Genomic DNA, 21,614 nt, shown 5'->3' with positions numbered 1-21,614 from the left:
TATGAGCTGTGGTAACTATAATGTATAAGTCACATTTGACTGTAACACAGTTAATAGTTATTATAGAATCAAGAATAGGGAGTGCCATGCAATGTGAGCGTATTCTTTCGATCTTAATTGACGATGTCAATCCTTCGTAGCGGTCGCGGAGGCCCAGTAGTTTTGACACTCGTTTTTTTTGTTGGTGCAACACTTACACTGATACTCGTTGCAACCCCTTTTCACGCGCGGCGGCCTCGGCCGGCCGGAGTGCACGAGAGCAGAGAGAGGTAATGGGTATATTGACCATTGTTAATGGTCTGGCCCGGCGCGCGCTACTTCGTAGCACTTGCCATCAGGCCATAATATTTCGAGAAGAAAGCGGCGCACGCTACTTTGTTGAAAGAAATTTAGACGAGTAACATCCGTCAAATGGGTATACAATTGTCATACATTGTATGACCCGCCGCGCACGAGTGCGCGGCTCCCCCTGTATCGTCGAAACTCTACAGTGAAACTCTACAATGAAACTCTACAGTGAAGCGACCGTGGGGGTCACCACGTGATACAAGTATACAACGTGTAGCGACAGTAGTTGTAGTGCATCGCTACAATCTTGAGGAGTTATTAAGTAGTGCATCGTGCTACAATTATAATTACATCAATCTTGTAGGTTATAACTTGACACACGCTGCATCCCCTTTTGATCGCGCGCGAAGCGTGCACGAGAGGTTCACATAGCCATGTGTATACGCGTACTGCGTGACGCGCTTGTTTCACAAGCCTTCGGCGGTCGCGCGCTACTGCAAGCGAGAGGGCTCTGGTTAGAGCAACACGAGAGGTATACAACGTGTAGCAAGTTATATAACCTACCAAAACTCGCGTTGTCCATTGTTAATGTACTAGCGCAGTAGCGCTAGCCCGGCGCGCGCTACTTCGTAGAACTTGCCACATTTCTTATAGGTTTAATATAATAACCAACCTAATCCTTAATTGTATCACGTGGTGACCCCCACGGTCGCTTCACTATAGTAGAGTTTCGACGATACAGGGGGAGCCGCGCACTAGTGCGCGGCGGGTCATACAACGTATGACAAATCCTTAACAAAAGCATATGCTGAAATTGATTGACGATGTCAATCCGTCGAGATCGTTGCTCTGCGAAGCAGAGCAACGATCGTCGACGATGCGAAGCAAGAATGCTAGTTTGCGCGGCGCGTCGAAGCGGCGAAGTCCTCCAAATGCTGAAACCCTAACCCCAACGATAAATTCGACCAACATCCATATACGGTTCACCTAGCCATGAGTCTACGCGTACTGCGTGACACGCTATACTGCAAGCGAGAGGGCTCTGCAAGTGAAAGGGCTCTGGATAGAGCAACTTATACGGTCTTACTAGGCCGCGCTCAGCCTGTCATCCCGCCTAATCTCTATTATGTTTATAAACATAATAGCCTGAGGTCCCCAGGTAAATACGGTCATATCATTATCACGTGATCAAAACAGTTTTTCGCCAATATCTCGCCAGGGCACATGGGAGCATTTTAACCCTATGCCATGGGGGAGGTGGTGATTTTAACGGGTGATACTCGTAAAATATTTGTTTTAAATATTAGCAATTAGGACCGTCGACGAGTCCAACTCGGCGCGCGTCCTGCATGGTAGGTTATAAACCTTGCTCTAACCAGAGCCCTCCCGCTTGCAGTAGCGCGCGACCGTGAAAACAAGCGCGTCACGCAGTACGCGTATACACATGTGACATGGCTATGTGAATTATAAACCTACAAGTGGTGATTCTGAATCAGTGTCCGAAAATACATCGATCCAAGTTGGTTTCAGTTAGCTACTACATGATATCATTATATATATAGGATAAATCCGAAGGTAATCTTATCTGATTATCTGATTAAAATCGCAGAATGCAGAAATCGTCCTTCTGAACAGCTAGCTGGCCGGCCGCGCCTGCGTCGCGCGCGTACGTTACTTATATACGTACGTGCGCGCGACTGGCATTATCTAAAAGTACAATGTCAGCTAGTAGTGTAGATACGCGCTGCCCACGGTACCTATCTGTTGGAATATGGATTATTAGGGAGCATCGCTGACCTAAGTAAATTAGATTTTTCACCAGAATTCAGCCACATCCACCATAATTAGATTAGTTATTGGAATTACTTGTTAACTAAGGTACATGAAAACTGAATGTACCTTATACCTTTATTTCACAATGTTCTACAGATGTAATGTGTCGAGTGATGAAAAGACAGTATTCCGAGGATGTATTTTCTTGTTTAAATCACGAACTTAACTCGACTAAATGAACTCGAATTATAAAATTTTAATACCAGAAAGATTGACTGGTGGATTGTTGCAGTGCATTGACAGAGCTTATTGGGACAATTGTAATACTCTAGAATTTCAATAAGCTCGCACATGATACCATGGAATTTAGGAGGAATTTAAGAGTCATTAATTCGGGGACCTCTGCAGTGGAATTTGAAGAGCACATTACGTAAGCAGAGGAATCCGTTGATGTGTACATAATTGCGTTATTTGATACGTAACGGACTATAAGAATAATAAAGTAGCGTGCAAGATGCCACACACGACACATTTGGTGGCAAAAAGAGTACATGTTCAGACATGTTTACATGTTATCACTTCAGGGACACTGTACGCTCAATCCTCATTTTAAATTTATAAGCAGCTAATAGCTATTGACTACTTTCAATTTTAGTAAAAAGGAAGCATGCGCAAGTTTTAAAGTCGATACATTTAAAAACCGCCATCTCAAAATACTGAAGTATGTGGAATTTAACGTTAATGCAGATTATTCACATTACATTATTTTGCATAGCGAATTTCGGATGTTGTGCACGCGAAAGTGACATCCTACTTGACTAACCCAGAAACCGGTGCTTAAGTAGTATTACAACGGTGCAGCAACACCGGTGCAGCAACACCGACCACAGTCACCTTGTTCCCGGGCAATGTCTAAGTATTATCAGAAAGAAAGCAGCAACAGAAAGTATGATGTGTGGAGGAAGCGTCCATTATCAACAGTTAACAAATTTTATAATTTGTTTATTAAAACTCCTATAATTGTGAATTAAACAAGCCTGCAGTCCAAAATAAAATGTAATTTAAGATCGAAACAATAAAGACTAGACGTTTATCACGGATAAATTGCGGATATATCACAGAAATACTCTTTCACTTTCTGTTAACAAATTTCTACAAATTTAAGTACAGTTGGATATATGTATCATGAACGAGATAAACAAATGCCTCAATTTTCTGAGATTATTTTCACAAACGGTAATCTGTACAATGTACTTATTTTTTCTCGTATAATTAACTCATACATTGAGAGGTGGAAGTGGTTATAGTCAAGGATCTGACGACATTCCCGTCTATATAACTTCCGCCCCGGGGTTTGACACTTGGAATACCTCAAGGGACCCATTAGAAACAAATTTGGCTTGGGTAGAAATTTTGGCTATGGTGCAGTTTTGTGCAATTGACCACGCCCTTTTTTGGCGCTTTTGCAACTTTAGAATCAAAATAACTCCGCTTCTAATTGGAATTAGAAGCTCAGCTTGGCCTTAAAGTTGTTCAGAATCATCACATTTAGGGGGGTAGAGCATAATTTTAAAGTCAACAGACATCGGGTTGTTGAGTTATGTGACCACACCCTTATTTACCCTCGCGAGTCGTGATTTTCACACTAAATACGAGATATCTCGGCTTCTGATTGAGCTACGTGCTCATCCTGGGCATTAAAATGTTCAGAATCATCATATTGAGTAGGGTAGAGCACAATTTCAAAGTCCTCAGATGTCAGGTTGTTGAGTTATTAGGCCCCAACCTGTTTTTACGCTATCGCGGGTAGCGATTGCAGCGCTTAAAATCAAAATAACTCAGCTTCCAATTGAAGTTAGGAGCAAAACTCGGGCAGCAAAATGTTCACAATCATCACATTGAGTGGGGTAGAACGTAGCTTCAAAGTCCTCAGACGTCAGGTTGTTGAGTTATTAGGCCCCGCCCAAATGTTTACGCTCTCGCGAGTCCCGATTCAACGCTTAAAATCAAAATAACTCTGCTTCTGATTAGAGTTAGGAACTAAACTTGGGCATAAAATGTTCAGAATCATCACATTGAGTGGGGTAGAACGTAGTTTCAAAGTCCTCAGACGTCAGGTTGTTGAGTTATTAGGCCCACACCATAGTATATACGCTCACGCGAGTCGCGAGTGGACACTTAAAATCAAAATAACTCGGCTTCTGATTAGAGTTAGGAACAAAACTTGGGCATGGAAATGTTCAGAATTATCACATTGAGTGGGGTAGAACGTGGTTTCAAAGTTCTCAGGCGTCAGGTTGTTGAGTTATTAGGCGGAACCCTATTTTTACGCTTTCGCGAGTCGACACTAAAAATCATAATAACTCGGCTTCTGATTAGAGTTAGGAACAAAACTTAGGCATGGAAATGTTCAGAATTATCCCATTGAGTGGGGTAGAACGTGGTTTCAAATTCTTCAGACGTCAGGTTGTTGACTTATTAGGCGGAACCCTATTTTTACACTCTCGCGAGTCGCGAGTCGACACTTAAAATCAAAATAACTCGGCTCCTGATTAGTGTTAGGAACAAAACTTGGGCATGGAAATGTTCAGAATTATCATATTAAGTGGGGTAGAACGTGGTTTCAAAGTCTTCAGACGTCAGGTTGTTGAGTTATTAGGCAGAACCCTATTTTTACACTCTCGCAAGTAGTGATTCTATGCTTAAAATCAAAATAACTCGGCTCCTGATTAGAGTTGGGAATTAACCTTGGGCATAGAAATGTCCAGAATTATCATATTAAATGGGGTAGAGCGCGGTTTTAAAGTCTTCAGACGTCAGGTTGTTGAGTTATTAGGTCCCATCTTATTTGTATGCTCAGGCGATTCGTGAGTCGACGCTTAAAATTAAAATAACTCTGCCTCTGATTGGAGTTGGCAAATCAACTTGAACATACAAATTTTTAAGATTATTGAATTGAGTGGAGTAGAGCGTGGGTTCAAAGTCATAAGGGATCAGGCAGTTCAGGCTGTTAAGTCACTAATACTTCTATTTATGATCTCATGTATTGAATTTTAATAAGTTCTATTTATGATCTCATGTATTGAGTTCTATTTTTCTATTTATGTTTGACGAACTTACGTCGACCTTATACGATAAATAATGTGATTATTCTTTCTTTCCTGGCCAAGATGAATTACTCACAACTGCGATGGTAAAAGTAGTTTGAAAATTAAATTAATAACCAGAAAAAGTAAGTTTCTCCCAGAGCAAACAGTGAATACTCTCTAAATCACGTACAACCACACTCTTTCCCACTCAATATGATAATTCTGACCATTTTTATGTCCACGTTTAGTTCCTAACTCCGATCAGAAGCCGAGTTATTTTGATTTTAAGTGTCGACTTGCGACTCGCGAGAGCGTAAAAATAGGGTTCCGCCTAATAACTCAACAACCTGACGTCTGAAGACTTTGAAACCACGTTCTACCCCACTTAATGTAATAAATCTGAACATTTCCATGCCCAAGTTTTGTTCCTAACTCTAATCAGAAGCCGAGTTATTTTGATTTTAAGTGTCGACTCACGAGAGCGTAAAAATAGGGTTCCGCCTAATAACTCAACAACCTGACGCCTGAGAACTTTGAAACCACGTTCTACCCCACTCAATATGATAATTCTGAACATTTCCATGTCCAAGTTTTGTTCCTAACTCTAATCAGAAGCCGAGTTATTTTGATTTTAAGTGTCCACTCGCGACTCGCGAGAGTGTAAAAATAGGGTTCCGCCTAATAAGTCAGCAACCTGACGTCTGAAGACTTTGAAACCACGTTCTACCCCACTCAATGTGATAATTCCGAACATTTCCTTGCCCAAGTTTTGTTCCTAACTCTAATCAGAAGCCGAGTTATTTTGATTTTAAGTGTCGACTCGCGAGAGCGTAAAAATAGGGTTCCGCCTAATAACTCAACAACCTGACGCCTGAGAACTTTGAAACCACGTTCTACCCCACTCAATGTGATAATTCTGAACATTTCCATGCCCAAGTTTTGTTCCTAACTCTAATCAGAAGCCGAGTTATTTTGATTTTAAGTGTCCACTAGCGACTCGCGAGAGCGTATATACTATGGTGTGGGCCTAATAACTCAACAACCTGACGTCTGAGGACTTTGAAACCACGTTCTACCCCACTCAATGTGATGATTCTGAACATTGTTATGCCCAAGTTTAGTTCCTAACTCTAATCAAAAGCAGAGTTATTTTGATTTTAAGCGTTGAATCGGGACTCGCGAGAGCGTAAACATTTGGGCGGGGCCTAATAACTCAACAACCTGACGTCTGAGGACTTTGAAGCTACGTTCTACCCCACTCAATGTGATGATTGTGAACATTTTGCTGCCCGAGTTTTGCTCCTAACTTCAATTGGAAGCTGAGTTATTTTGATTTTAAGCGCTGCAATCGCTACCCGCGAGAGCGTAAAAACAGGTTGGGGCCTAATAACTCAACAACCTGACATCTGAGGACTTTGAAATTGTGCTCTACCCTACTCAATATGATGATTCTGAACATTTTAATGCCCAGGATGAGCACGTAGCTCAATCAGAAGCCGATATATCTCGTATTTAGTGTGAAAATCACGACTCGCGAGGGTAAATAAGGGTGTGGTCACATAACTCAACAACCCGATGTCTGTTGACTTTAAAATTATGCTCTACCCCCCTAAATGTGATGATTCTGAACAACTTTAAAGCCAAGCTGAGCTTCTAACTCCAATTAGAAGCGGAGTTATTTTGATTCTAAAGTTGCAAAAGCGCCAAAAAAGGGCGTGGTCAATTGCACAAAACTGCACCATAGCCAAAATTTCTACCCAAGCCAAATTTGTTTCTAATGGGTCCCTTGAGGTATTCCAAGTGTCAAACCCCGGGGCGGAAGTTATATAGACGGGAATGTCTTCAGATCCATGACTATTAGTACGCATTATCATTCTATGACGTATTTACTATTTATGCATGTGAATATTTTATGAGTGACTGCTGAATTTAATACCTCATACTACCATAGAGTCCAGATTGTGGAGTCCAGACTCTGTAGATATAAAGAATATATCTTTAACAGGTAGATACATAACCACTCAGCCGGACAACACGAACAAACACACAAGTGGTACAACGATGAAATGAGGGTTGAGTACTGAGTAGTTGTAACTTGTAACTTAATGTAAATACAAAAGTAGTTATTTCCATTATACGTGCGTCGTGCAATCACATAATATAATGATCATATGAGTTAAGCTGAGTCTTGATTATATCAAACGTTTATTTTGATTAAGCACGAAACATAAGTACCGTCTTGTCCACTATCAATCTATCACTCACTTTTACTGCAAATTTGGACGCGTGTTAAGCATGGTGCATCTCTGCAGATAGGCAAATAACCATACGATGATACATCACAATTTGCTGTTGTGGGAAACCTTTAAAACATATGTTAACGAAGATATATTCTGTGCTACTAAATTTACAAATCTTTAAACTGAACCAGCCATTTTCACTAGTCTTTTAAAATTCCGATACTTATTACTTATTTAGTAACATTTACCAATCTTTAAAACCTTGGGAACGTTATAATGCATCTCACATAATGCATACCATGCATACCATGGGATCATTTACACATTCGATCTTCTTTTGTCTCTTAAAATAGATTATAAAGTTGAAAGCTCCTTTATTTTAAAATTCCACATTTCACGATGATATAACCAAGCGGCATGATGGGACCTGGAGCTGAAACAACATTCCCGAGTCTTTATCAACTTGCTCTACAATCCCCGGAACATACCCGTGAAACTCTTCAACATTTTAAAATTCCTGCCATTCCCCCCGAATACCCCACATATTTGAACAGTACGTGTTACAAAGAGCAGTATTACCCCCCTCTACAGAATGTATCTGTTAGGTTCCTAACTAATGGGGCTAGTGACTTTGCTCCATCCCACGTGTCTAGCACGTGTTATCTCACCGCCCACGTGTCAGCCCACGTGACTAGCACGTGACGTGCTCACCTGGTGAGGTATTGTGAGAGTTTTAGTAATGAGTGAGCAGTAAAATGTACACACACATAGTCCTCAATTATCAGGGGCTGTTTAAGTTAATTTGGTACACTTTGAATGGAGAGAGCGTGACGGAGGGGCTGGAAAATATGTGAGTATTTCTATCCGTGACGGATATAATGGTATGTGACATGTGACGGAGATACTAATGTTATGTGTTTCTCTTACACGAGGTCCTCCTCCTCCTTCTTCTCCTCGGGAATGTTACACCATACATTTAGTGTGTGTTCTAGAATGTTACGATAATATGTGAGCTGAGTATTATAATGGGTCATTTAGTGAGGAGACAAAGTGAGACGAGACAGCAGTTATCTTGGGCTGAATTGCAAATTAAAACTAGCAATACATTGTGTATATTTCATTCTTTCTAATACTTATCTTACACAACTGTATAAAACTCACCGACAAAATACCACGTCAGTATTATAATGGCAGGCTGTTAGCAACAGCAACAATATGTTCTAGTATAATATCTATTTTTAACTTCCTTTCAGAGTAAATATCTTCAACACCCATTGTTTGAAAGACGGAACATGAGCTCAATACTTTAAGAAACTAAATTAACATTCGTCTAAAGGTATTGTAATTCGTTAACTTCACGGCTGAGTTAGGGGATGCGGTGACAGGGTGCGCTAAATGTTAAATGTAGAAATTTTGCAGTAGAAATCTTAAATCTCAATACAGTGTCCCTATTTCAACACATGATTATAAACTTATTCACTTCAATTATTACAATCGACTAAAAACCTAAAAGATAACTAGAAAATTGTGTCTAAAGATACCGGATACAGTAGAACATTAAAAACTGAAATCTCATGCTGTAACGAATAACTTTGAACCACGTTTTCGAAAACTTTAAAACTGTGTTTGAAGAAATCGTCTCGTAAATTGTCGTAAAATTAATATCAGTGATTACATTTACAAAAGATGATAAAATTTGAGCGGATAAAAACCATCGGGCCAACTAAACGTGAACTAACTAAACAGTGTTACAATGTAACACTGTTACATTACAGTGTAACATTGCAGTGTAACATTACACTGTTACAGTGTAACACAACAGTGTAACAGTGTAACACAGCAGTGTAACAGTGTAACATTACAGTGTAATAGTGTAACAGCGTAACATTATTATCTCAAATTAGCAACTATTTGGAATCAATAGTACAGAAGACCCGTGATATTTCATACTGATTCGTCAACAGTACTCTTCTATCTACTGATTTAGTTACCATGTACCAGAAACTGCGTTCAACGAAGTTTAGCTTTGGGATTTTTTTAAGTTTTCAAAACGCCAAAAAGTCTAAGAATTTTAGAAAGAGAGTAATAACATTTCACAAAACATTGATAACACGAAATATCGGGGTCAGCTGTACTAATGATAAGGTAACGAATATTACATTTAATTTTAAATATATATCCCATCCATAAACTCAACCACATTATAGTGTGAAGGTAGAATGTAGTAGACTATCCTTTACAACTTTAAAAACGATTTAACTTGAAAACAATAACGCAACTGATCGTGTTGTGTGTATGAAATCTTGATATAATCTGCTTATGAATAAAAATTCCATGCAATAAGATAACTTTTATTTAATTTAATAAAACACATTTTATAAATAAAAAATGTAAACTGGTAAAGATCTTAAATTATTTTTCAAACGGATCCCTCCTAGAGACCACACATTAAATCCCATTAATAACCGCACTCATTAGCTAGATTCATCTGCTTTCACACAGAACGGAACGTCAATTTGAATTATATTATGTATGGCATACCGAAAAATTTCTCAACATTAACATAACTTCATCTGAAACTGTTCATTCCAAATGAGAGTATCTACCATAATACCCCTTCTCTATTCTGTAGCTAGATAGGAATGTATAAAACACAGGTTTAGCTGTTTAGCCAGGGTGCATGTATTACGTGTACACTCTCACTATCACCTCAATTGAACTGACACCGGAAACACCACACCCTTTAACATCAATACTGAACTGTCAAACATTGCTTTGAAACTACGACAGCCAATTAGAACAAAGAACGAACATGACGCCACCAGCCGTCAACCAATAGGAGCCCAGCTTTCTCATGACGTCACCACACCCTAACCAATAGAAACCCTGCTTTCTAATGACGTTCTAGTACCCGAGTTCCGGGTCATTTTACCTGGTTAGGTGAAGCTGCTAACTTACACGGTTTGTGGTGTGATCACGTGATGTGATAAGGTCACGTGGTGTTGTTACCTTGACAACTGTTGCATGTCACGTGTTCTGTTCATGCAGTGCGTTCTCATAGAGGGTTCCAGCTCGCTGGACAGGATGTCAATAATTAACATACATCTGACAAAAACAATACGCTTCGTTACACACGCACACACGTACGTGTTACCTTGACTACTAGTGACTGGGACTGTTGTAAAACACCTCAACTCATGCAATACTGAACACACTTCTCACTGGCACCTCCTATTGTAAGCGGGAAGTTTCATGACAATGGTTCTCGGCCCTCTACATCTTCCTTTGTCAAGCTAATGTGTATTTTCTTACACTATTCACGGTTTTAAGTGTTAGCATTGTGTAATTGTTAATGCTATATGTTCTATATATATATTGTAATGTATATATTCCCTTTGTATCCGCATGAAATGTACGGTGTTGGCGATTTGCCAGCTAATAGTACTAAGTAGTCGCCATGATTCCAACACTGATTGGACACTTATCAAGTGGTGACACAGTCTGACACAGTGGCACACTATAGCACACTAGTGTGCCAATAATATAGGGTTAGTCTCTGAGATCATTCAGATGTCTCCTCTCACATGTATGTAGCAGCAAGTTAGGATACTCTCCTAGGGTCTTCTTATCGTAAAAACAAAGCTGATCGAAAGATAGGTTGAGACTAATAGAAACTGGGTTGGTTTTAAATATCTATAACTGATCACTTCTGTAAGCTTGACATCCATTGTTAATGTTATGATGGTCGTCATTTAACATCGCAAGACGCAAACAGAAAACACACTCAACCAGCATGGTTTACAGAGTTTCAAATCCGATATACTTTTCAGATTTCGCCCAGTTGTTTTCTACCACTAATAGCTTACATCCGGTTCAGAATCTAACAACAATCGCACCTCAACGCCGTGCCTATAATAATACAGATGACACCTTATCACCTGCCTGACCATAATCACATACACCTTGCCTGACTATTATATCGCAGTGTAAAAATTATATCATCTTTTAAAAGAAGATCGAGTACAGAATTCTGTGGTTACTGGTCAAATATTGGCCCGCCGAGCTGGAGCATTGTTGAGATGGAGAGACCACTAAAATGTAGCGAGCTATCACAATGTGTATCATGCTTGTAATCTATAAAATTCAGCACCTCCTGGCAGTTTAGCAATCAGAAAACCGTAGCATAACAATTATACTAAGTTCACTTTATAACTTCGCAAATACGCGCTGTAATCACACATTAGATAGTGAGTACTTACAGGGGTACTCACCCTAATGTAGCTAGAGTTACTCGGGCTACTTAAACCCTGTGTTGCATGATACCCCGTCATATGAGATGATACTCTGTCATCTCTGAGATGACGTGAGTCGTGATGATTACACTTTTAGTCGACCCAAGAGAGAGAGAGAGAGAGAGAGAGAGCTAAATTAGTCGTTATATATCACACTGAGGATTGAGTTAAAGCAAATAATTACACGAGACCCGGATATTGCGCTGCATTTTACTCCCCGTCACATTATTCTCCCTGTACTACCTCCTCTGCGGAGAGCATGCAACTCAGTAACACAGAGAATATTGCAGGCGTTCTACAGAATGCTGGAACGAGAAGTGACAATAGCCACTGTTGGATAGTTTACTGGTGGTAGCAAGACCCAAGTATAGAGTCCCTGCTGAGTTGACCTCCCAATCGTCGCCAGAAACCTTACAACGTCTGAAATCTGTCAGAGAGATGTCGGTTGTGGTTTGGAATGTGCGGAACGTGTACAGGACACACCCCACTATTGCTACACGTGGGAGACGACACACCCCACCATTGCTACAGGTGGGAGACGACACACCCCACTATTGCTACAGGTGGGAGACGACACACCCCACCATTGCTACAGGTGGGAGACGACACACCCCACCATTGCTACAGGTGGGAGACGACACACTGGTTGGGTGACCTGCTGTGTAACTACTCTGTGGGAACAGTGTAAAGAGTACACACCGGAGACTAATGTTATAGCGCGGCGGTCCTCTGAATACCAAGCATATTTTAGCTGCTCATTAGTTATCTCTGCTGCCCCCGACCTGAGGGGGTCCTACAGTACACTGCACGGGGATCTTTCGTAGCCTAGATTGATCCTACACCCTACATATATCCTACATTATATGCCAGATCCCAGTTCAATTTGTAACGGAGTTTTATGTTAACAGGAAACGATGTAACAGAGTCGATATATTTTAATATTGCCATGGGTTGGCAAGTCCCCATACATCGTGGTCCGGTAGTTTCATTGCGTCCTTATATATCCTACACCCTACATATTTGAAGGCTCTCTAGTATGTTCTCTAGTATGCTCACTTTTTTGGAAAATCAGGTGAGGCACATTCTCGGGTAGGAAGATAATTCTTTAAAGTTACTATTCGTCGAGGGTCCCAGTGTATTTATGAGGTTGCATAACGAGTGTGAATTTTTCGGCATGACATACATAATTACATTATATAACGTTTTATGACACGACATTTTTGTGGAGTTAGAGAAAAGATAAGCACTCTAGTCGTGAGTCTGTAGTCCGTAGGCGGCAGTCCACTTAAGTACAACACATATCTGAACTCTGGTTGCCATGGCAACACCTTGGCCTTAGTTACAGGGCCCTTCAAAGATCTTCATGGCCATTATTTAAATTCATGATCGAAATATTTAATATAAACATCACTCAAAAATAAATCATAATAAGATCTCTCCTACGAGAATCAGAGCGCTCGTTTTGCAGTCCAGCTTAGCCTCCTGAGGTCGACACACTCAATCTATATCTTGAACAAAAGATGACGTCATAAATTACTACGTCATGATGACGTCATAGCTAGCCTGATTACACTTGGATCTGATCAGAGTCTGACATGGGAGTTGATGGGGAGGTGGGTGGAGGGGGTTTCAGGATTCCTTCCAAGACGGAAGGTCGGTAGAGACCCATAGCTCCTTTACACTGCACCGCTTCCAGCTGTTGGAGGTTAGAGGTTAGAGGTTAAAGCTTGAAACGGTTGCTAGAGGTCTGATAAATGCAATGTATCGTGACCTTGGTTTAAGTGTGCTGGGTATTTTATCCCATTCTGTAATAAAACATGCCAGATATAGGCTCGTAGACTAGTGACTCAGTTTCCGCTTTACTTTTAGGGAGTATCTAAATCTCGCAAGTGTTATTCCTCGTCAGTAAGGAGTGCGCTAAACTTGCCATGTTAGGTGATCTCACTGCTTTACTATAGTTTACATGTACTACTTAATAGTAAGAGCTAATCGAGTAGAACAGAGAAGAGTCGGAGATAATTTGCCTGTAACCTAAGCGCAGTCAATAGAACACTCAGAGGAATAGCCGTGAAGACAGGTCATTAGACAACAACTCAACAACTAACCCGACTACTTGTAAAGTCTGACATTACTTGAGCTTGGATATTAGTGGAATTACCTAGGCTATGATAATAGTGAAATTACTTGAGCTAGGATATTAGTGAAATTACCTGAGCTAGGATAATAGTGAAATTACCCGAGCTAGGATAATAGTGAAATTACTTGAGCTGGGATATTAGTGAAATTACCTGAGCTAGGATATTAGTGAAATTATCTGAGCTAGCATATTAGTGAAATTACCTGAGCTAGAATATTAGTGAAATTACCTGAGCTAGTATATAATTAGTGAAATTACCTGAGCTAGAATAATAGTGAAATTACCTGAGCTAGAATGTTAGTGAAATTACTTGAGCTAGGATATTAGTGAAATTACCTGAGCTAGGATAATAGTGAAATAACTTGAGCTAGGATATTAGTGAAATTACCTGAGCTAGAATAATAGTGAAATTACTTGAGCTAGGATATTAGTGAAATTACCTGAGCTAGAATAATAGTGAAATTACCCGAGCTAGGATAATAGTGAAATTACTTGAGCTGGGATATTAGTGAAATTACCTGAGCTAGGATATTAGTGAAATTATCTGAGCTAGCATATTAGTGAAATTACCTGAACTAGAATATTAGTGAAATTACCTGAGCTAGTATATAATTAGTGAAATTACTTGAGCTAGAATAATAGTGAAATTGCCTGAGCTAGAATTTTAGTGAAATTACTTGAACTAAGATAATAAGGAAATTACCTGAGCTAGGATATTAGTGAATGACATTCTGTCCTCGGGGCTGATAGCCCAGCATCTCACGAGAAGGGTAAACAGTTCGTCTGTACAGACATCAGGCTGCATTAGTCTCCAACCACCTTGGAGGTGTTTCACCATCTCACCGGTTGGCACATCCACATAGGGCACCTCTCCAAACGTCAACACCTGGTAACATAGAGCAGGTGTTAATACAATACAAGCATGATGAGACGAAGGATTCATGGAGCTGTGTGACAGAGTTTTGGGTTTGGTTACTAAAGCTACTGCCGAACAATTTCTGGACTCGCAGAGTCTGTTTTCTGAGCATTTATAATTGGTGTAGTTGTGTGTAGGTTGTTATGCTGTATATTGTTTACTGAATTTTACCGGTCCAGGCTGATCATACAGCCACGAGGTATAATAGAAGAGGACGAATGATCAGAAGTGAAATTTTTATGAAATGATTAGAAGAGATAATGATAGCATACACGACGTATCATGTGGATCTTAACTTCATTAACTACAAATACGAGAACCTGTTAACTAGCGTAGGCTAAACAAGATGAACAAATATTAACCTATCAACAGTATTTCAGTAACGATTTCAGAACGATTTTCTTAAGTTCTTATGATATAAGTGATGAAAGTCGAACATGGGTAATTTTTTTCGGTGTAGATAAAGAGTGCCAACAGTTTCAGATAGCCTTGCAGAGTGTAACGGTAAATCTTACCTCCCAGAAAGTGACTCCGAACGCCCAAACATCGCTCATAGTCGAGTACATGAGATCAGTGAGAACTTCAATTCCCATCCACTTGATAGGTAGTCTCGGGCACCCTGGCGCCCTGCCAGGTAGCTCGTGATAGTCATTAGGGAACAAGTCACGTGACAGAGCACTGTCTGCTATCTTCACTACCAGATCACTCCCAACAACACAGTTCCTGGCCGCCAGATCACCGTGAACATTGCCCGTTTTGGAGAGGGCCTCCATACCGCGCGCCACGCATATCATCATGTGTATCTGATCAGCTAGAGTCAGGGTGTTGGGGTTGGTTGGACTAGGTCTAGCCTTGTGAAGCAGGCTGTGTAGATTGCCTCCCTTCATATAGGGGTATATTGCTATAGGAGGCTTGGTAATCCCCTCCTCCACAATACCTGTTACTGATAGAATGTTTGGGTGAGCGACCAGCTCTAAGATGACAGCTTCACGCAGGAACGCAGTTACAGTTTCTCTGTTACACATCTCCTCTTTGAGGGTCTTGGCGAATACGGTGGAGCGTTGGTTGAGGGCTGCGTCCCGGGTGTAGGTAGCCAGGTAGGTGATTCCTATGGAACCTGGCAGAGTATTTAGATTTTAGTGGATTTTGTTGCAAGGAAATTACATTTATTTGTTATTAAATTTGGCACACTCTCAACTCCATGTCGCTGCATATTAATCGGTCATATTTTAACATTTTTATATCTTTTGCAAAAACCTGATTTCAGGAAAGTATCGAAGACGACAGAGGATCTGTTTATCTTAAGTTCAGGCGAAGTACCGTGTCCGTTAGGATACGCTGGGGGCAGCAACCCTCCTCCGGTCATCTTGTTGTGATGCGGCTCTGACAGAAAACTTCCTGAAATAGGAGAAGATAATTTCAGTAATCAGTCGGCATAAACATAACTCACATTTTATATTTACTTACATAACAGGATAGGTATGCAGGATAGGTATGCAACCCATTGTTAGATCATAGATAAGAGTATCGGGTGACTGGCTCTGAGACCAGGGTATTACCTTCTCCGGAGCTGTACCCGTAGCCTGGCATGATCTTCTGCTGTTGATTAGAGCTGTGGAGGGAAGGGACAGACTGTTGACCGGGTCCGCCAGGGTTGTACGGGGTGTAGCCGGACTGCTGACTAGGGTGGGGAGGCGTGCCGTACTGGTTGTTATATGAGTTGTCCGGGAGAGGAGTGTAGCCGTTAGGGTGCCGCGCGGGACCCATGTTCACTCCTCCTCCTTCTGCCAAGGAATTTAATTTATGGAAACTGTAGATTTGGTAGAGACTAATAAGCTATTTAAACTTATTAGAAACTGCCCGTTTGAAAGTTAAAACTTTGAAATGTGAAGATTATCTGCAATTCCCAATGAGTGGCGTGAAATATTGCGAGGCTTCTTTCAATTGATGGCTTATAAGTTGGAATTACGGACATTACACAATCAACCAACAATGATATTGTTCTCCATTTAACAGGTACTTATTCTTCTAATTGACAATCACCCAAATACCAGATATCACCATGACAACACTTACCGGTCATACACTTGTGATTGAGGGCCCTCCTTCTGATTCTTATGTAGCACACCACTGATACCACGATCACAATTATCAGAACTAGAGCCAGAACCCCGCACACTGCGTACAGGATCATCGCGTTCTTGCTGTAAGTTAAAACGTGTGATCGTTAACTAAGTTGGATCATGTTTCAAAGTCTTTTGACTCCATATTATGAAGAATTATTTATTATAACTATTAGACTCACGATATAAATAGTTTGTTCGAATGCCGTATTTTAGGAGATGCGGCGAATTAAATATGCCGTTATAAAACATATATATCCCATATCAAATTAACATTATGCACATATCATAATAAAACTAGGGTTAGCATTATATTACGTGTGTTGATGATTAAAGACTCTTTACATAATATATCCTATACAGTCCTAAAAACTCTTCAAACATTATTTCTAGAATTATTTCTAGAAGCCACCAAATTTTGATGTTTTAAAATTACCATGATTTCTTCATAATATTTCTTTATGATAAGGAACACAGCAGAAATATTCGAGTAGGTTCTCAAAATCAGGCAAACTTAAAATCTAGCAAATTTCCGCAAACTCACTTGTCAGTGATAATAATGGAGGTTGGCGTTGTGCAGTTTTTGGCAAGGTAAAAGATAAAGTGATCTGTGTTGTCATCAAAGTCCTTGATGTGAGCTTCAACTTTTATGAAAGTTTTCTGCGACTGAAGACAGGTAAAGTTTACCGTGAAGGGGGTCGTTGTGCTGTTCACTAATCCCTGAAGTAATGTGGTGTGTTAGTTAGGTTTAGCTGAAATCACATTTATTGTTATGTTACGGTTAACATAATGACAATGTTACCATTGTCCTACCCAAATGAATTTTTGTATCATTAACTTACTACTCAACTAATTGTCTTCCTACAAGAAATAAAAACAACTTGTCCTTGCTATCCAGTCAAGTTGTTTCTATTTCTTGTACGGGAATGTACCAGTCTAAGAGTCTGGGTGGGGTTCAAACGAAAAACAGGAATAGCAAAAACTAAAATAAATTGTGTAGATATGGTCAGATGATGTGTTACTATAGATATCACTGTACAATATACGACACTTTTCATCTAAATGTGCACTCTGTAACACAGAAGGAGAGACCTTACCATTCAACAAAATGATTACACAGCAGACTTCTAATCAAATAAAATATTCTTTTTTTAAAACAGCCAAATTCCAGTACTAAGCCTAAGCACCATATATAATAAACGTTGTTACATCAATCTTAAAATTCTAATCTCGTAACTGCACCAGCCTAAAATATTTGCACCCTAATCAGTGCTCATGGAAGAACACCAAAGTAATGTAATCCACTAAACCTGATACATTAAAATAAGTTAAACACCGTTAACACTGATAAAAAAGTACCGTGTTGAGGATGTTGATTCCAGGGTCCTCCATATTAACGAGTGTCTCACTAGCAAAGTTCAGATAATAGCTGGCTGACTCCTCGCCATACATCCTACAATCCATCACGTCGGTACCTGGGTAGACACAAATTAACTAACCTACACCACGTGGAAATGAAAATACTGAAATTATTGGAAATTATAATCCATGTTCCCACCAGATTCGATATTGTTTCCATGTAATAACATTACGAGGGTAGCTGTTAATTGAGGTTAGCTCAGATCGTTGATATTTTCAACACACGTTTCATTTCTTTAGAACAGATTATAGTTACAAAAATATGACGCACAAATGTTTTAAAGTTGGTTCACTTACCGTTTGTAATGGGAAAAGCAGCTATCTTGTCTTTACTGGAGAAGTTTTCCAACACTCTCCCATCCTTTATCATGCAGGGTTCCACGTTAAACGCCCTTATAGAGCAACACATGTTGAACTTGTTAGCTCCATCCACCCCCGCCAATATAACAGATAACAGCAACAAATACATCTTATTGGGGTTTTCTCTATGTACCCAGGTCCTCTAATGCCATTTCACATCCTACAGTTCTGTACTGAGGAAGAATTAGTAAGTTTGTGCAGACATGATAATGATTTAACAAATTATTTTAGTACTTAATACTTTTACTATTAACATCATTTGTATCACAATGAGAAATGATTATCTGATTTAGGTAATGCAAGGCCTTTATGAACTTATTGCCTTTTATTTAACATGAACAGTAGCTGTTAACAACCGTTTTCAAAGATGAACAAGATATAAGATTTCAATTTTTCGAATAACTTGTAAATAATTGCAAAATTAACGTTAAATCACAAAATATACACACATTACAGATCAGTCAATTATGCCCATAAGAAGTCGATTAACAAAAAACAAAATGAATAACAAATATTAAGAAACTGTTGTAGATTCAAAGTTTTAAACCCTTGAACAGTAACAAAACATAACCAATTCTGGGAAAGTTACTTTCATTGCTGGTAAGGGGTCGTTCACATATTACGTAATCAGCCGAGGGGGGAGGGGGGTTTCCAAATGATTACGCTAGTGTAATTTTGACACAATAGCTATGTGTAAAATCGATTACGGAGGAGGGGGGGGGGGGTTAAAAATTGGCCAAAAATGATTACGTAATGTGTGAACAGTCCCTGATTCAAACAGTAATGTTGAAGCCACTACTGTGTTTCAGTATTCAGTTGTACGTGAGTCAGGGCAGTACAATTTATTAAAGTAAGAACATTTTTCTAGCAGCCAAAAAGGAACAAGTAAGCTTCCCCTCTAAAATGAAAACCACCAATCAGCTTTTGTGGAGATTTTTGATTTCTGAACTCAAATTGTCCAAATCGTCCATTAGTTCCTTAAACTTCTCTAATGAAGTAGAGTCTTCGTGTAGTGCACCAGATTTATTGACATCGAGTTTTAGATGTTTTACAGCAAGAGCTTCTTGCATATTTCTGACCTAAAATTAAAATGGTTATCATCAACTGCAACATTTGAAGGAGAATAACAGGAAAATAACACAATAACACATTGATAAACTATAGATAATTAGAACAACAAGAGAAATAAATCATTGTACCCGATCATAAATTTTATTTAACCGAGTGACATATAAGCTATAGTTACCTTTTCTAGTTTTTGAAAACTGCATGATCCCTTGAAAGCTTGCATCTCACCAGCATTGAATTCTGACTTAATTTGTTGTAAACCACGCTCTTTTTCAGGTGTATTTGAAAAGTCGTTGTTGAAAGAGTGTGACATCCTAATTGTGAAACAGTGGTTCGTCAACACTATGTTTGGAAAAACAAGTAACAACATAGTGCCATAAATGAATAGTTATGTATGGTTTAGCCTACCAATTGATTTACAGAACAGAGATATAATATGTTGATAGTAAACATTAAACAAGAACCTAAAGATCAGAGGACCTGTAATTTGGCTCAAATACTCTCTCCAACTATGCAAAACTCACATGTTCAGATTTGAAGCAGAAGAGCTGTACAGAAATAAGCTCTCCACAGTCAAAATAAAATCAAGTCTTTTCTGTAGGTAGGTGGAAAGATTGGTTGGGGTTCCCTTTAAGGTGCTGATGAGCCTATTTTGGCTCTGCAGTCTGGTAAATTAGTTGATGACAATTTGAATCTTAGTAGGTGGACAATTTAGCCCCTAATTCATGACACTAAGATGGTTTTGAGCATAGATTTTTGTTGGTTGGTTGGAAATGAACCCTGCAGGTATTACATCTCAAATTAGGACAAATTGGGACACTCTGATGCAGAGATCGGTCACTTTACTGGATCATGTGCAAAGTTTAGAAAGGTTCCTCTAAGAGGACGACGCCTTGTGGGTGGTACCACTCTGGGAATTAATATATATACCTAATATACTATTCGATAGTGACTTCCATAATTTCTGTATTACAACAAGATGTCTTCATAGAATGCTCTTGTAGACAATGAACTATCTGAACTACAGGCCGGAAGGCTTTTTGTGAGGATTTGATATCAGCAAGTTGTCCAATTTAGTATTCTTTGAAGCAATGATCACCGTTTCGATAATGCTGCACAATATAGCTGTTTTGGTTTTGATGATAAATAGGTCCAATGAATTGTGCAGCTTCCCATACAACCTCCCGCCAGTCCGGCTACGTGATAGGTTGGGCAGCGTCCAGTGGTGTAACAAAGGGCCCTGCCGAGCCCGTTGTGCGCAATCTTAGGGGGGTGCAGAATCGTTGTTTGAATGTGGGACAATTTTGAAAAACCTAACTACCGTATTAGCAAAACTGCACGTTTTGCTCTAGAACACACTTTTTAGAGATTTTATTGGCGTATCCTCTAAAATCATTTAACTTGTTTAATTTTAGGGAGGGGCGCCAAAAGGGGGCGCTTTTTCAGTGGGAGGGGGCGCCAATTTGACAACGCTGGCAGGGCGGCGAATACGTGGGGACCTTATTGAAGCTTTTAAGGTAATTAATGGTTTGACTGATTATGGTTCAGGCTTGTTCAGACCAAGCAGATCAGGTCTTAATCTGGTTTCATCCAATAGATGTAGTAAGAGTGTGACAAAGGTCAAGAATCTTCAGTGTTCTTTTCTTCCAGAGCGGGTTGTTCCTTATTGGAACAAACTCCCTTTGGAGGTGAAGAACTGCTTGACAGTTTTGAGTTTTAAAATTAGATTGGAAAGTTTTAAGAAGAATATGATTTCTAAATGTATTGTTAATGACTTTCATTTTTGGAATGTTTCGAAAGAAGTTTTAACAATAATTGAAGGTACCAATTATGTCAGTAATAAGGAAAAACACAATGATTATCTTTGGTTTCATTCTTATGTAGCAAAGAAACGTTTTATAAATCTTTA

General features: G+C 39.6%; 1 protein-coding gene across 1 annotated transcript; it reads right to left on the bottom strand.

Annotated features, from left to right (window-relative positions):
* Positions 1-12,260: 12,260 nt before the first annotated feature.
* On the bottom strand, positions 12,261-18,812 carry LOC134811151 (tyrosine-protein kinase Dnt-like). The gene is made up of 9 exons (XM_063817887.1): positions 18,575-18,812; positions 18,218-18,333; positions 17,403-17,578; positions 16,812-16,939; positions 16,295-16,519; positions 15,993-16,133; positions 15,251-15,852; positions 14,523-14,705; positions 12,261-13,378 (listed from the first exon to the last, which is right to left on the bottom strand). Exons 1-9 carry the CDS (start codon positions 18,744-18,746, stop codon positions 13,250-13,252), a joined length of 1,872 nt encoding a protein of 623 aa, XP_063673957.1. The 5' UTR covers positions 18,747-18,812; the 3' UTR covers positions 12,261-13,249.
* Positions 18,813-21,614: the final 2,802 nt, after the last annotated feature.

The sequence above is a fragment of the Bolinopsis microptera genome, chromosome 2 (genome assembly GCF_026151205.1).
Source record: "Bolinopsis microptera isolate Bmic1 chromosome 2, MBARI_Bmic_1.0, whole genome shotgun sequence".
Lineage (NCBI taxonomy): Eukaryota > Metazoa > Ctenophora > Tentaculata > Lobata > Bolinopsidae > Bolinopsis > Bolinopsis microptera.
This window is presented reverse-complemented; position numbering and strand designations above follow the sequence as displayed.